This window comes from Oppia nitens, unplaced genomic scaffold (genome assembly GCF_028296485.1).
Source record: "Oppia nitens isolate AA-2021 unplaced genomic scaffold, nextdenovo-longstitch-racon4-pilon3 scaffold19_pilon_pilon_pilon, whole genome shotgun sequence".
NCBI classification, from domain to species: Eukaryota; Metazoa; Arthropoda; class Arachnida; order Sarcoptiformes; family Oppiidae; genus Oppia; species Oppia nitens.
The window spans coordinates 149,751-165,000 of record NW_026533198.1 but is presented as its reverse complement, the minus strand read 5'-3'; the positions used below and the strand labels follow the sequence as shown (position 1 = coordinate 165,000).

At 31.9% G+C, this 15,250-nt stretch overlaps 4 protein-coding genes across 9 annotated transcripts; 2 read left to right on the top strand and 2 right to left on the bottom strand.

The window, feature by feature from the left end:
• Positions 1 to 718: 718 nt before the first annotated feature.
• On the bottom strand, positions 719 to 3,166 carry LOC128966016 (complex I assembly factor ACAD9, mitochondrial-like). 2 transcript variants are annotated; one of them, XM_054312816.1, is made up of 2 exons: positions 1,140 to 3,166; positions 719 to 1,040 (listed from the first exon to the last, which is right to left on the bottom strand). In XM_054312816.1, exons 1-2 carry the CDS (start codon positions 3,045 to 3,047, stop codon positions 735 to 737), a joined length of 2,214 nt encoding a protein of 737 aa, XP_054168791.1. In that variant the 5' UTR covers positions 3,048 to 3,166; the 3' UTR covers positions 719 to 734. The 2 variants fall into 2 exon arrangements, with proteins under 2 accessions (XP_054168791.1, XP_054168792.1); XM_054312817.1 differs by having other exon boundaries at positions 719 to 1,037.
• Positions 3,167 to 5,725: 2,559 nt separating this feature from the next.
• Positions 5,726 to 9,629, bottom strand: LOC128966075 (C-terminal-binding protein-like). 4 transcript variants are annotated; one of them, XM_054312882.1, is made up of 7 exons: positions 9,461 to 9,629; positions 8,785 to 8,955; positions 8,333 to 8,638; positions 7,507 to 7,719; positions 7,168 to 7,392; positions 6,950 to 7,081; positions 5,726 to 6,531 (listed from the first exon to the last, which is right to left on the bottom strand). In XM_054312882.1, the coding sequence occupies exons 2-7, from the start codon at positions 8,828 to 8,830 to the stop codon at positions 6,161 to 6,163; spliced, it is 1,293 nt and encodes a 430-aa protein (XP_054168857.1). In that variant the 5' UTR covers positions 8,831 to 8,955; positions 9,461 to 9,629; the 3' UTR covers positions 5,726 to 6,160. The 4 variants fall into 4 exon arrangements, with proteins under 4 accessions (XP_054168857.1, XP_054168858.1, XP_054168860.1 ...); XM_054312883.1 differs by having other exon boundaries at positions 5,726 to 6,528; positions 8,785 to 9,629; XM_054312885.1 differs by having other exon boundaries at positions 5,726 to 6,528; positions 7,513 to 7,719; positions 8,785 to 9,629.
• A 1,231-nt stretch (positions 9,630 to 10,860) lies between these two features.
• Positions 10,861 to 12,817, top strand: LOC128966015 (E3 ubiquitin-protein transferase MAEA-like). Of its 2 annotated transcripts, XM_054312815.1 has the most exons (2): positions 10,861 to 10,921; positions 11,355 to 12,817. In XM_054312815.1, exon 2 carries the CDS (start codon positions 11,431 to 11,433, stop codon positions 12,742 to 12,744), a length of 1,314 nt encoding a protein of 437 aa, XP_054168790.1. In that variant the 5' UTR covers positions 10,861 to 10,921; positions 11,355 to 11,430; the 3' UTR covers positions 12,745 to 12,817. The 2 variants fall into 2 exon arrangements, with proteins under 2 accessions (XP_054168790.1, XP_054168789.1); XM_054312814.1 differs by lacking the exon at positions 10,861 to 10,921 and having other exon boundaries at positions 11,100 to 12,817.
• A 795-nt stretch (positions 12,818 to 13,612) lies between these two features.
• On the top strand, positions 13,613 to 15,002 carry LOC128966032 (speedy protein A-like). The gene has a single exon (XM_054312833.1). It carries the CDS (start codon positions 13,806 to 13,808, stop codon positions 14,964 to 14,966), a length of 1,161 nt encoding a protein of 386 aa, XP_054168808.1. The 5' UTR covers positions 13,613 to 13,805; the 3' UTR covers positions 14,967 to 15,002.
• The last annotated feature ends 248 nt before the right edge of the window (positions 15,003 to 15,250 follow it).

Here is a 15,250-nt window from a genome sequence, read left to right as displayed (position 1 = left end):
CAAATATTTATATAGTTTTTAATAGCAAACAAACAAAATAATAATTTCACACAAAATTCAAGTTGATTAGACAAAAAAAATAACTTAATAATATTATTGATTATATAATCTAAATTTTTTTTTGAAATCATTTATAAATAAAAATAATTTCAATTTTATTTATTAGATATTAAACTATATTAAATTATATTAAAAAATCTGTAAATACTAAATAATTAAGTAATAATAAAGTAAATAATTTAGTAGTATTATTAATAATATATTAATAGCAATAGTATCTTAATATCAATATTACCGGTAAATATATTTATATATAAATTATTTATTAATGTTTTGCAAAATGTAATGTATATTTAATTATTTAAATTTTATATCATATATAAACATTAAATATTTTATAAAATATAAAAATTTATTTCTATATATATATATATTTATAAAGTTTTAAGGCCATACATTACCAGTACTTAAATCAAATAACAAATAATTATTATTTTTTTTTAATATCAAAAACTTTAATTTAATTATTTTTATTATCATTATCTAATAACTAATTAATTAAAAAAAATCATTTACAAATAATTTTATATTATATTATATATATTTATATACGTTATATACTCTATATAACAATTAACGAAACTAATTGCAAACAAAAATACATATATCAATATATATACTGTATATAAATTAATTTTTATTATTATTAAATTACTAGTAATATAGTTAACACACTAAACAATACGATCTATAGTAGGCATAGCAAAATAGCCGTCATATTTGACATTACGATTGTGTACCATCGGGTGCCGATGATCACTGTTAGTATCGCCACTGTTGAACAATTCATCTACTAGTTTGGTAGTATTGAGAAACGATTCCATACTCAAATTGATGGCCACTTCCTTATCGATGTCCGAATTCCTCAAACCGGTACACATGGCGTGCGATGCCCGAGAGGTAGTAGCCGTTACCATATAGATGTCAATTGCCATTGTGGCCAATCGGTCCAATTCTTGTTGCTTATTGATAATGTTCTGCTAGATTGGTGGATGAATTCAACGACAATAATAATAATAATAATGTATAAATTACAAGAAACGGTAGTTTTTTTTTATTTATATATATACTGTACATACCTTTCCGTGTTTGATAAGCACCTGTTGTGTTACGAAATCCAATTTCTTAACACAATACTCGAGCCATTCGGCGGCCGACCGTAGATTCGGGTGACAGTAGCCGACGAGATCCAGATCTAAACTGATATTATCGCGTCGGGCTCTAACCGATTTCAGATAACTCTTTAACATATAGACTGGATATAGTGGCGACAATCGCATACGGCGAATGTGGTCGTGATTCCATTGGCCATGCATTCGGACACCGCGTAAGGCCAGATACATACGGTTATTGATTGAACAGTCAAGAAACGAGTCGAAAACGTTGATCAAGTCGTGAGCTGTCGACGACACCGGATATCGGGAGCCGTAAATCGATCGCAAATTCTTGATTACATCGTAACCGAATTCGGTGGCCTTAGTCTTGACGGCAATCGATTCCAATGTCATATCAGATCCGGTTTCAAACGAGTCGAACATAGCAGCCGTCAAATACAGCATCGATTCGATGGCGTAAATCTTTTGCGTACTTTCCGACAGTATTTTCTGTATGATATCGCACTCGGATAGTCCGACCCGTTCGTTGACCACAAAATTATAGGTATTTCGCAACAATTGTTTCAAAATACCCAGTATTATAGCACTCGAGGCCAACTGTCCGCAGGCTTTCACATTCAAAGCTAGCGTTGCTTTCTCTTCGGATTTAATTAGTTCGTGTTTTTCTCGAGACAACAGTAGATCATTGAATCGGATCCGTTGATACTCAAAACCATAGCTATCGGTGCCATCGTTTTCAATGATAACCTGATCTTTCGGTACCAACAAAGTAACAATTCCGTACTGATTGATACGTTTGATATCGGATTCTTCGGGAAATTCGTCCGATCGACAAAAAACCATATAATAATCGTAATTATCTTTGAGAATACGTCCCTTTGAACCACTGATAAGCCAGGAATCGGCCGAATTGGACAGTTTTGCTTGACTTTCCCAATGAATGTACGGAAGTGATCCCAAGTGATCGTTTGGTTCGCAAAATGCAAAACCAATTTTCGGTTTCGTCTCTAAAATCTCATCTCTTAGGCTAACATTAGATGACGTATAGACTGCATAATAGGTGAGTGCGTTGTGTATAATCAATGGCACAACTTCTTCGATAAACGTTTTCTTCTCATTCAACGATTCCACTGTTAACTGATTTTCGGGAGTCGTCGACAAAAGTCTATTGATATCATTGATAGGATTGAGTCGTCGCCGATCTTCGGCACTGACGGTACCGAACGATGACAGCCGCTGTTGATTTGAAGCACCGATGGCCTCGAAGACAAACATCATTTCGCTTACCGATAGTTCGTATAGCGACTTAAAGGCCAGCGTTTCCAGTGTCTGGTCGTCTTTGCGCATCTTAGCAAACGTTTGTCTAACCATTTCGTACTGATCGGTCATTTCGATAAACTCTTGACGCGTTTTCAACAGAATCGGAAACGACAGAAAGTCTTTGTCGAATTCGCCGAGAAATGACCGCTCAATAAACGACTCGTATTTGATTATCTTTTCGATCGTCGACCGCAAACCTAACGACTGTATTGGCTTAATGTCCAGCGCTTTCGGCATCGAAAATCTGGTTTCGCCCGAATAGCGTCTTTCTTCAAACACTTCGTCGGTAATCATCGGCTGTGACGGGTTTGCTGTTGTGTCCGACGCCGACGCCGGCGACGACTTGGCTGTTGTCGACAATTGCCGACATAAACTGTGCCGATGTTGTTGTTGTTGGTGTTGCCGACCAATAATACTTCGGCAACACATAAGACGTTGATGGCCACCAACACAACCGCCGGCGCCACTATTGGCCAACAATCGACACCAGTGGGACATTTCGGCGGCCAAACGTTTGTCTCTGACAGTCGACTGTATGAGTCTTGTGGTCATCAGTGGTGTCACGGATGCTGTTATCGATGCTAACAATCAATCGGTGATCAGTTTTTTTTTCGGTAAAATGAAAACAAATTTTTTTTTTTTTAATTTATTCAAAACATTTCAATTGAATTGAATTTAAATGAAACTAAAATATTAATTATTATTACAGTAATAGTAAAAAAAACATGTGTTTTGTTGAGACATCTATTACTGTATAATAATATTATTATTATCATTAAAACAATAAATTACATCACATTTTATATTACTGTATAAACTTAATGTAAATTATGATATAATAATAAATTATTATCAATTTTTAATATTACTATTTAATTAAATAATAATTGATATCCAATAGTGATTAATAAATTGTTGCCCACTCCCCCCCCCCCCCCCCCCCCCCCCCGATACCCAAGTGGGAAGCGGGACACAAAAAAGTGACCAGTGGTCAAGTTGGTAGACATTTCCAAAACAGTAACATTGTGGTGGACAGGGAGCCCCCTCCCCCCTCCCCGATTGGATAAACACATATAAATAAAACTTTTTTTAACAAAAATTTATGATTAAATTGATTGTTTTAGAGCTTTTTTATTATTATGGAAAAAATCAATTGATTATTATTTTTATTTATTTTTTTTGCTATATTAATAAATGTCTATATTTTTTTGTCGATTAAATAATTTTCAAATAAAATTATAATTATAATTCAAGCATTGGGAAATAATTTAGGGAAATACCAAAAATAACAAATAGGAAATATATATATAATATGTTTGTTTGTTTGTTGTTGAAAATAATTCAATACATATGTATAAATCAATTTAAAAGCTCGTAAATTATTAGGCAATATATACAGTATATACAACAGTATTATATCATATTTTTCAACTAATGATATATTTTATATGTATATTAAAAAAATATCAAATCGATTATATAATTAATTACTAACATATTTAAAGTATTGAATAATTTTTTTTATATATACTGTACAGTATATATACAATACTTCATTCATGTCATCAAAAAAATAAATTATTGTATAATACCTGTACAGTTAGTTATAGTAAAATACATGTGTGTGTGTGTGTGTGTGTGTGTGTGTGTGTGTGTGTGTGTGTGTGTGTGTGTGTGTGTGTAAGTAAATTATAGGCAATAAAAATTTACCTGTATATTCATCACTAAATACTTATATAATATAAATATCTAACTGTATATAAAAAATAAAAATTACATTAGTATATACAGTATATATTATATTAATTATATTATAAAATATATATATTAAATCTAATTGAAACAACCACAACAACTACAAAAAATTTATAAATAATAATTCAAACAAAAATACTTAATTTATTTTATTGTTTTAATTAATTTTTTTGAGAAAACAAATAATGCTTTTTTTCAACGAAAAATAAAATAGTATGAAATGATTTTTTTGAAATGCAATCACAAACAAACAAAAATATAGTAAATTTTTTTCACTTTCTGAGAAAAAACAGTGATTCAGAAAAAAATAAGTTATAAATAAAACTAAAATAATAATAATAATGTATTCAAAATATTATAATATAAATAAAGAGAAATGTGTTTTATGTTTTTTAAATAGTGTTTATATCATAGAAAGTAATTTTTATATAATATAATAATTATGTTATAATAATAATAATAACAAATATTTTTAAGCCTTGAGAGTTTGAATTTGATTTTATTTGATTTTCTTTCAATTTATTTTATTATTATATACTGTATATATAAAAATGTTTTTCGAGTTTAAAGTTCTGAAAAAATCAGTTTTTTATTTCATTAATTTTTTATATTGAGAGGGAATGAGAGGAAATAAAGTGAGAAATCAATCAATGATTTTTGTTTTTTTTTCTTAAAATAATCACTAAAAAAACCCATTTTTAAATGATTTAAAAAAAAGAGTTTCAATAGATATATATATATATATATTTAAATATATTTATTATTATTATATATGTATTTTGAATGATAAAATTTTTTCGTTTCGTTTCATTTTGTTTCAATCAATTCAATTGTTTGATCAATTAGTTAATAATAAAAAAATTTTGTTTTTTTTTTAAATATAATACTCGCATTTAAATTACTTTTACGTCTAACAAACAACAAAAATATTGGGTAATTTCAGCGATAGCTTGGATTTGACAAACTATTAATTAATTAATTAATTAATTATTATTAGTAGATATTTTCATTAATTAAAAAAATTATTTTTTTTTTTGAAAAATGCAATATTATTTTAGTCGTCGTCTTCGAGTTTTTTTTAAAATATAAATATATATATTATATATATTTTTATATATAATATAACATTCGTTAATCATTTAAAATTACTATTTTTTTTTGATAAAAATTTATTCATCATTATTTTTTGTTTACTTTTAATAATAATTATAGAGATGTAATGCCAAACATATTTTTTTCTGTCATATTATTATTATTATTATATTTTTTGATTCACAATAAAATTTACGATAAAATATCGTTTATTTTTTAAATTTTTTGTTTGTTTAAATAAAGAAAAACATTAAACTCAATGTAGATTTATATATAATAATAATAATAAATGTATAGCACAAACAGTGTGTATGTATGTGTGTATATTTAATTATGTATATTAATGAATATAATAACATTGAAAAATAAAACATACATTTCCCCCAAAACTAAAATTATAACCAAATCATAATAATATTGTCGTATAGTTTGTTTGATCAAAAAAATTAAAAAAAAAAGTTTTCAAAATTGTTTAGTTTGTATGTGTAATGTTTTCTTTAATAAATTTCAGCAATTTTTTCTATTTTTTATATAAAGCAATTATTCGAAAATAATAATAATAATAATAAAATAAAAAATGTAAAGCTATGTAATGTGGTTATTAAACCTAATTATAATTACTTAATTAATTGGAGGATAAAGTAAATACAGATAGTAGTAGTAGTAGTCGTCGATAATAATAATAATAAATTGATTTTTTGTTGAAAAAAGAGAGAAATTGAAAATTAATTAATGATTTTGTTGCTGTGTTTTGTTTGTTGTTGTTGTTGTAGTAGTAGTTATTGTCGTATTATTTCTTTTTTTTTTAAATTTAAATTTCAATGAACTTCAGAACTTTCTGGTTTGGGTGTCAAATGATTGCCGGCATTGTCTTGTAATGTCGAGTGTGGTGTGGCGTGCGCTGAAGATAGTGATGTCGGCACCGAACCGGGCGCCGGCAGCGGCTCTAATGTTGTCGAATGTGGAACTATGGGTCCGGTATAGTTGTATGCACTGCCGGCACCGTTAATACTCTCGCCATAATTAGATGAAACAAAATATTCCTTGTTGACACAATTTCGTAGTGAATCGGGTATACGGCCTACAATTGCCCGGCGAATCTCCGAAGCGGCCATCTCTCGCAGTTCGGTCGACGAGGCGTCCGAATACCAGGCGGCGTGTGGCGTACAGATCACGTTCGGGGAATCTGCTTATTAAGACCAACAGAGAAACGGTAGTTAGTATTTTTTGTAGTCATTTAAGATACCGGTGCATAACATTAAGCAGACACACACACACACACCATAAACATGTGATAATAGGAGACACTACCACTACTACATTACTGACAAACACATTATAAATATATACAATATATATATATATATATCTAAACTACTAATCAATATACAACAGTCTAGAGTCTAGACCTATCCTAAACGATAGATCAGATGATAATGAAATGGTTAGTTAACAAAAAAAAACTTTTGATAACTGTTTTTTCAATGTAATAGACTGTTAGATGATTATGTATTACTACAACTACTAAATAATTAGTTAATGGGTTAATGAGGCGGAAATATTTTTTAATCAGAGAGAGAAAAAAACAGTAACCAAACAATCCATACCCGACAAGGCATTGAATGGCTCGCTCTCGTGAACGTCAAGTGCTGCAGCTCTGATACGGCCGTCCTTTAGTGCAGCCGCTAAGGCATTCTCGTCTACCAGTCCTCCTCGTGCTGTATTCACCAAAAAGGCACCTATAAAACAAATATTACCAAAAAAAAAATTAATTATTATTTTAAATACATCAATAAATTATTAGACAATAATAATGAGTACAAACCCGGACGCATCTGTTTGATTGTGTATTCATTAATGAGATGATGATTGTGTTCATTAAGAGTACAATGAAGTGATACACAATCGCTTTGAAAGAGCAAATCTTGGAGTGTATAAACTCGGGTCAAACCCAACGACTTTTCGATGCCGTCCGGAAGATACGGGTCGTAGAATATGACATTAAATCCAAAAGCTTTTGCTCTTAATGCGACAGCTGTTCCCACACGACCTGTTGGTTGGTGTGTTGTCGGCAATTGTCAACAAAACAAAAGAGAAAAAAACAAATTTAGAAAAACAAATGACAAGTGTTTGGTTATAATAATGATAGAAAATAAATGCTGACCCATACCTAATCCAACAATGCCGAGTGTATCGCCACGAATGCGGGCGCAACCGGCAGCGGCTTCGCGCACCTGTTCGGGTCCCTGGAATTTCTTTCCTTCTCTGACCATATTCGCCAACCAATAGGTTCGTCGATATAAATTCAATATCAGACATAATGTTGTATCGGCTACTTCTTCGACACCATAGCCGGGAACATTACAAACGGCCACTCCTACAACAACAACAACAACGATAATAAAACAGATTATTATTAATATTACATATAATCTTAAACTACAGTTATATTTAATAATAAGCATTAAATTGTTGATAAAATTTATGCAATTATTACTAATATTAATTAATATATATATATATATATAGTAATAAACTGATAAAACACTTATCATAGTGTCAATGATAACTAACACTTGTTTTGTAAATCAAAACATTATAAACTTTGAACTTTTCTGTTACTCTCCCTCTCTCTCTCTTTCACAACTAAAACATAGTTAACAAACCAACAAAAAAAATGCTATAATTAACAGTTAGTTCAGTGAAACCATTAAAAAAAACAAACAAAAACAACCGGTAATATACCATATATTATCATTTAAAAAATTATAATAAAATGACGCAAAACTGTGTGTATGAATTGGTGTATTAAAAAATAAAATAAAAGCTAACAATATATATATAATTAACTCTAACTATAACTAAATCAACAACAAAAATACATCCGATTATATGTGTTGTCACCGATTGATTGCTAACTGATTGACTGATTAATTATTAGAAAAAAAACAAACAGTGCCGACAATGGTTGTAGTAGTAGTAGTACTGACCTAACTCTCCGGCAGCTTTGATATCGACATTGTCGACACCGGAACCGATTCTGACAATAATTCTCAGGGCTTTAAACTTTTCGAGATCTTCTTTAGTTAAAGTGATTGTATGCCACATGAGTGCACCAACCGCTTCGTTCAACACTTTCTCATGTATTTCTTGTGTGGACTGGGCGTCACAGAAGGCAACAGTGGCCACGTCCTTCAGTATCGGCATCTCTACCGAACAATCCCGGCCGTCCAACAGGGCCACCAATGGCCGGGCATGCATCGGGCCGTTGGCAATCGGTCCACTGCGAGCACCGACTGGTTGGGAATAAAAATAAAAGACACTATTAGATCAAACAACAACAACAAAATGGTATCAACAAGTGGTGGATCCACAACACTCGCGAGCGCGCGCGCGTGTTGTCCACTAAAAAAAACACTATCGTGTATTAACGGACACATACTCGGACCGTCCATTCGCGGCCTTTTCAACGGTTTTTTCTTGTCCATCGTCGATGATTGGTTGGTCGTCGGTATCGCTGATTGTAACGAATGATACAGTGATGGATTCAACGCTACACCCGATGTCGACAGCGATGACAGCAGCGATGAAGAAATCGATGACGATATCGACGCTATTTTTGATTTGGTTGTAATTATCGGTTATTGAAGTTATTGAAGAGACAGTATTACCTATCAATCAATCAAACACACAGTCAACACACATATACAACACAACACAACAACACTTTGTAAAAAAAAACTATTTTATTATTATTATATATTTGACAATCAATTCAACTTATATTTAGATTATATTTTTTTTTAAGCACAAACTTATAATTAGTTAATCTGAGAGACAAACTGATGACACAATTAGTTATTTAATTGTTATGTCATCTGAAATCTGAAATTTGTTTTATTTCTGCCGAAAAAAAACAAACAAACAAAACAAATGAAAACAATTTATACGGCGTTTTCAAACAAAGAGTGGTTTGTCCGACATTTTGCCACAGAAAACACACCATTAGGTTATAGTTGTAGTAATAAAAATATACAGTACTCTTACACATACATACATACACTAAACAACCAACTATTCTCATATATACCACCACACTCTCTCTCAGTCTATACTACCTACTAATACTACCACACTGTAGGTACCAGTGCTGCTACTATTGCTGCTGCTATACCAGTGCTAGTATAACAGTGCCAATGGTTTCAATAGTAGTAGTAAAGGCAAATCCCAGCACTTAAGTCACTCACTCACTGCTCACACATATACTCACACACTGAGAGAGAGAGAGAGAGAGAGAGAGAGGAGCATAACAGTGCTGTCCATAGCATTGCTTATGTATTATATTATTATTATTATTATTAATACTACTGTATAGTGTGTGTGTGTGTTGTTGTGTGTGTTATTCAATTCAAATTGAATTGAATGTCTATTTTATTTTTGTTGCTCTCTCTCTCTATGCTTACGCTATGCTATGCTATACTATCTCTAAAATACTGTATTAAAACTCATCAAACAATTTATTGTTTTGTGTTGTGTAGTGTTGTGTGTTGTTGTAGTACAGTGTATAGCTTGTATAATGCCGCACATTGTTTGTGCGCATGCGTTTGTACACACACTGTGTGTGTGTTTTAATACACTGTATTAATACTGTACTATCAAATGTGTGTTCAAATTGAATGCATATTTTAGATTCATTATTATTATATATAATTGAAAATTTGTTTTTTCCAATACTGTGTAATACAAACAACAAACAACAAAAAAAAACATTATGTAATACATATAATAATTGCTATCAAAGTTTTTGATATATATATATATGTTTCTATCAATACTTTAAGTGATTGTATTTTATATCATATATTTGTAAAAAAATAAAATAAAATTTTTCCTAACCTGTCATGTAATATATGTGTGACTCGTTATTATTATTATTATTATTATTATTGATTAATAGCTATGTTTTTTTTGTAGTAAATTTATTTAATATATAAGTAATAATAATAAATGTATTTACAGTATAACACATAATACAGTAGTAATACATTGTGAGTGATAATACCTAATAATAATCAAATAAAAATCATTTATTATTTTTATTTTTTGGTGAAAAAACTACTATTTTTTTCTCACAATTTATTGATGATATGTGACATATGTATTAATATATTACTGTATATTTAAAAATATATATAATTGTGTCACAAAATATTTTATATGACTAATAATAATAATATCATATATCAAAATCATAGCTTAAAAACTGTAATTATTATTATATTATATATTAATAGTTATATCATATGTTTTTAAAAGTCAATCGATAGACTCATATATTGAGTCCATTATTATTATTGAGTTGTATTTATATATCATATCATAAAAGTCAATGATTTTTTGTTGTTGTTGTTTAGTTTGATGTCATATTATTATATGATATCATATGTACTGTACTGTAGATATTATTTGTGTAAATATATTAAATTTATTATCATATGATACGATATATCATAATAATAATAATAATTAATATTGTTGTGAATTAATTTAATTGAAAATTGATTGATATCTCAATTATTGTAAGTATACATACATATTATGTGTGATTTTTTTTGTTGTTATATTTAATTAACTTTTTATTTCAATTGTATTTAATAGTTATTATTATTATTATATCACTTGACTTATTGATATGTTTAATGTCTTTTAGATTTGTTTTCTCTCTATCAATAGACTACCAAAAAAAAAATAATAAATCAATTATCACTACAATCCTATAGTGTCTACACTTTCAATATATATATATCAGATATCATATACTTTTTTTCCCTTAACCCACACACTATATTATTTGCTTCACAAAAACAAACTCACCCACACATACACACACTTACTCACTCACTCACTCATTGATTCACTCACCCACTTGTGGCTGATATTTGCAATTAAATTGCAAACAAAACTTCAAAAATAATATATATATATTGCAATGAGTTTTGCTGTCCATCATAGTATTGCATCGGAAGTACTTAGACTGACCACTTCGGTATCGGACAGCAGTACATCACTATCGTCTTCGTGGTCAACAATGGCTGCCCAACAACAACAGCAGCAACAACAGCGACAGAGATCGTCATCGACTGGTGCCAGCGGTATTGGCGGTTTAGGTATCGGTACCGGCCAGCCACAGATGACCGACCTGAAAGCCATGGAACACCAGACACTGAAGGTTCCCTACGAGATACTGAACAAAAAGTTTCGGTCGGCCCAGAAGAATGTCGACCGCGAGATATCGCACGTACAGACATCGGTGAGCGAACTGGAACGATCGGTTCGCAATCGGGCCACACCCGACTCGCCCATAACCATCAATTCGATCAATGATCTGCTTAATGGTGTGGTCAGCAAATTGCAGATACTTAAGCGCAAATCGCACGAAAGCCTGACGGATGAGTTAGACGCGGCCAATGTCTGTAAGAAACGTTTAGAACATTTGAAAGACTATTGTCTGAAAACCAATTCAAACGAAACGGCTATAACTCAATGGAAAAAGAAACGCATGGATCGTATGCTTGTCGACCATTTTCTGCGATCCGGTTATTACGAATCGGCCATCAATTTGGCTATACATTCGCAGATCGAAGATCTAACAAATATCGATCTGTTTTTGATTAGTCGACAAGTAGAAGATTCGCTGCGCGCACGCGAAACATCACGTTGTCTTAGTTGGTGTCACGACAACAAGTCGAAGCTCCGGAAGATTAAGTCGACACTGGAGATAAAACTCAGACAACAAGAGTTCATTGAATTGGTTCGCAAGAACAGGCGTCTGGAGGCTGTACATCACGCGCGCAAACATTTCAATAGTGTTGAAGAGGGACAACAACAGCAGTCCGTCGGCCAGAATGTAGACCTACAGCGTGTAATGGGTTTGTTGGCCTTTGCCGCCGATACAGTGGTCGAACCGTACAAGTGTTTGTTCGACGAAAGCCGTTGGGACCAAATTATTGAACAGTTTCGTAACGACAACTTCAAACTGTATCAGTTGAGTACATCATCGGTATTTTCGGTAGCACTACAGGCCGGCCTATCCGCTATTAAGACACCGATTTGCTACAAGAAAGATGGCACCAAAAACGGTGACTGTCCCGTATGCAGTGAACTGCTTAATAAATTGGCCGCACATTTGCCGTATTCGCACTGTTCGCAGTCGCGACTCGTTTGTACCATATCTGGCCAACCGCTCAATGAGCACAATCTGCCGCTTGTGTTGCCCAATGGCCACGTCTACGGCGAACAATCACTCAAAGTGATGGCCATCGATAATAATGGTCGCATAACTTGTCCGCGAACTAAGGATGTGTTTGACATCAAAGAAGCCGAAAAAGTGTTTGTTATGTAAAACTTTTTTTTTGTTAATTAATTAATTAATTAACTAATAATAATTATATTTAGAAATTTTGCAAAATTTCAATGTAGGGTATAATTGATAAAAAAAAATCAAATTTAAAAACAAAAAATATGTACAATAAATATGTGTATGTAATTAATGATAAATATATGTATGCAATATATTATATATGTTGTTAATTACAGTACCCAAAAAAAAAATTACAATAAAATTTAAATCTAAAAATTAAATGTAAATTTATTATTATTTTTTTAATTTAAATTAAATTACCGGTAAATACAGTAATTAGTAAAAGTCCAAAAAAACTAATATTAAAATCCTATTAATTTATTTAAATCAAACCAACAAAAAAAAACAATTAATAAAAAGTTTTTCCAATGTATTAGTGTTTGAAAGTTATGTTTAAAATTTTTAATATAATTTAATGTATATTTTTTATAAAAAATTTTTTTTAGTATTTATTGTATAGTTTTAGGCAAAAAAAATATATACCGGTATATAATTTTTGCACACATTTTTCACACACACACACACACACACACACAAATCAATAGGCAATAGCAATGCACGTGTTTTTTTATATAGCCATTAAAATATATAACTTATATAAAGTACTGTATAAGCAGTGATATACATGTACTGTACTATAAGCCATGTGTTTAAGTAAAATACAATGCAATCGTATGGCAAATATATTGTTATAGAGAAAAAAGCATTATATATATAATGTATATTAGAATATATAGACTGTTTGACGCCCTCTCACTATTGGACTATTCTATTAGTACTATCTATGTATTGGTTCGTCTGTTTGTTTGTTATGCTTTTATTTTATTTTTTTTTTTTTAAGCGCATAGACTGACTGACTATGCGTTCCATTCGAACCAAACGTTTGGCTTCAAAAAAACGTCTGAAAAATAAATTTTTAGCCAAACATTACATTTGCATTCACTGACTGACTGACTGTCTGTCCAAACAGTGTGTGTGTGTCTTCATTATCATCCATCCATTCATCACTAGTAGTAGTAGTAGTAGTAGTAGTAGTAGTAGTCATGTCTCAAGTAATGATCAACCGATTGGTCACCGATTACGGTATTGTCATCGACACCAACAACAACAACAACAACACCAATACTAGCAACGAATGGTCTCAACAATCATCTGAACCGCACTCCCACTGCCATCAACAGCATCAGCAGCAGCTGCTGACCAACAGCTATAGCTATTGGTCAACAATCGGTCCACAATTGATCCACAATACTACTAGCCATACATGCAATTACAGCCATAACCAGAACAACAACAACAATCCAAACAGTTATTCAGCGCAACAGTTGCTGTTGTCGGCGGCGGCGGTGTCTTCGTCGTCGTCGTTATCGTCGGGCCGACCATCTAGTCTAGCAACGAGTAGTCCATCAGTGGCGGCCAACAACAACAGTTCAGTGGTGCCAATGGTTGGCGACTATCAGGACTTTGCACTGACCAAGAAAGACATCTATACATTCAAACGACTACTTGAGGAACCGTTAGTCGAAGAACTACTTCTGTGGGATAAATGTTGTCTATTGGCCGACAAATATCTGCTGGCAATGGCTCTGACCTATTTCAAGAGGGCTGGTCTAAGGCACCAACAGTTTACACCCGTCTATCTGATGGTAGCCTTATATCTGGCCCACGATATGGAAGAGGATGACCTGGACATGAAGCTGGATTTGGTACGGTTTGCAATGTCCGATACGGTTACCGAAAGCAAACATCGGCTATTCCTACGCAAACGAGACAAACTCTGGCATCAGATGAACTTCAGGGCAGCTGTCAATCACGTCTGTTGCGATGCCATCATGAAGTACTGTCTGCCCGACCACAAGATCTGGCGTCGCGAACGATCCATCAGTCACGGCGGCGTATGTTTGCCGCCGCACGTCAAGACAGTCGTCCACAAAGAGATGCATTTAGTCAACTCGTATGTCGAATGCAATGTCCAATGTATTGTCTGTCTGTCGCATGCAGTGATGCGCCGCAAACGACAGGCCAGTGTCCAATCGGCGGCTTCGACGATGACGACAGTGGCCGCCTCCGAATCCCATAATAACTGTGTCCATCAATTAGTAGTTAAATCGAAATTGATGTCCACATTGTCGGCATTTTCGGCACCGTTTGTACCGCAAAACTATTATTACACACAAACTATTCATAGCGGCCCTGAAGAGTAATAGTAGGGTAACGGCAGTCGTAGTGGTGGTGAAGTTGTTTTTAACTAATTGTTTAAACATTTTTATTGTTGTTTTATTATTGAATTTTTTAAGAAAAAAAAATAATTGAATTTTATTGTAAATAGATTTTATGTACTAATTTTTAATATTATTATTAATCTTTAATAATTTTAGTTATAGATAGTTATTAATCAATTAATTGTTGTTTCATATAAATATAGTATATATATATATATTTTTTGTTGTAAATATGTTTTTTTTGTTTTGTTTTTAAAACAAAAATA

Excerpts from the sequence above, each read along its gene's own strand:
- LOC128966016 (XM_054312816.1), bottom strand. The coding sequence starts at position 3,047 with ATGACCACAAGACTCATACAGTCGACTGTCAGAGACAAACGTTTGGCC. Across the intron at positions 1,041-1,139 it reads TGCTTATCAAACACGGAAAG|CAGAACATTATCAATAAGCA; the intron begins GTATGTACAGTA and ends CCACCAATCTAG.
- LOC128966075 (XM_054312882.1), bottom strand. The coding sequence starts at position 8,830 with ATGGACAAGAAAAAACCGTTGAAAAGGCCGCGAATGGACGGTCCGA. Across the intron at positions 8,639-8,784 it reads GCCGCGAATGGACGGTCCGA|TCGGTGCTCGCAGTGGACCG; the intron begins GTATGTGTCCGT and ends ATTCCCAACCAG. Across the intron at positions 7,720-8,332 it reads CAAAGCTGCCGGAGAGTTAG|GAGTGGCCGTTTGTAATGTT; the intron begins GTCAGTACTACT and ends TTGTTGTTGTAG.
- LOC128966015 (XM_054312814.1), top strand. The coding sequence starts at position 11,332 with ATGAGTTTTGCTGTCCATCATAGTATTGCATCGGAAGTACTTAGACTG.
- LOC128966032 (XM_054312833.1), top strand. The coding sequence starts at position 13,806 with ATGTCTCAAGTAATGATCAACCGATTGGTCACCGATTACGGTATTGTC.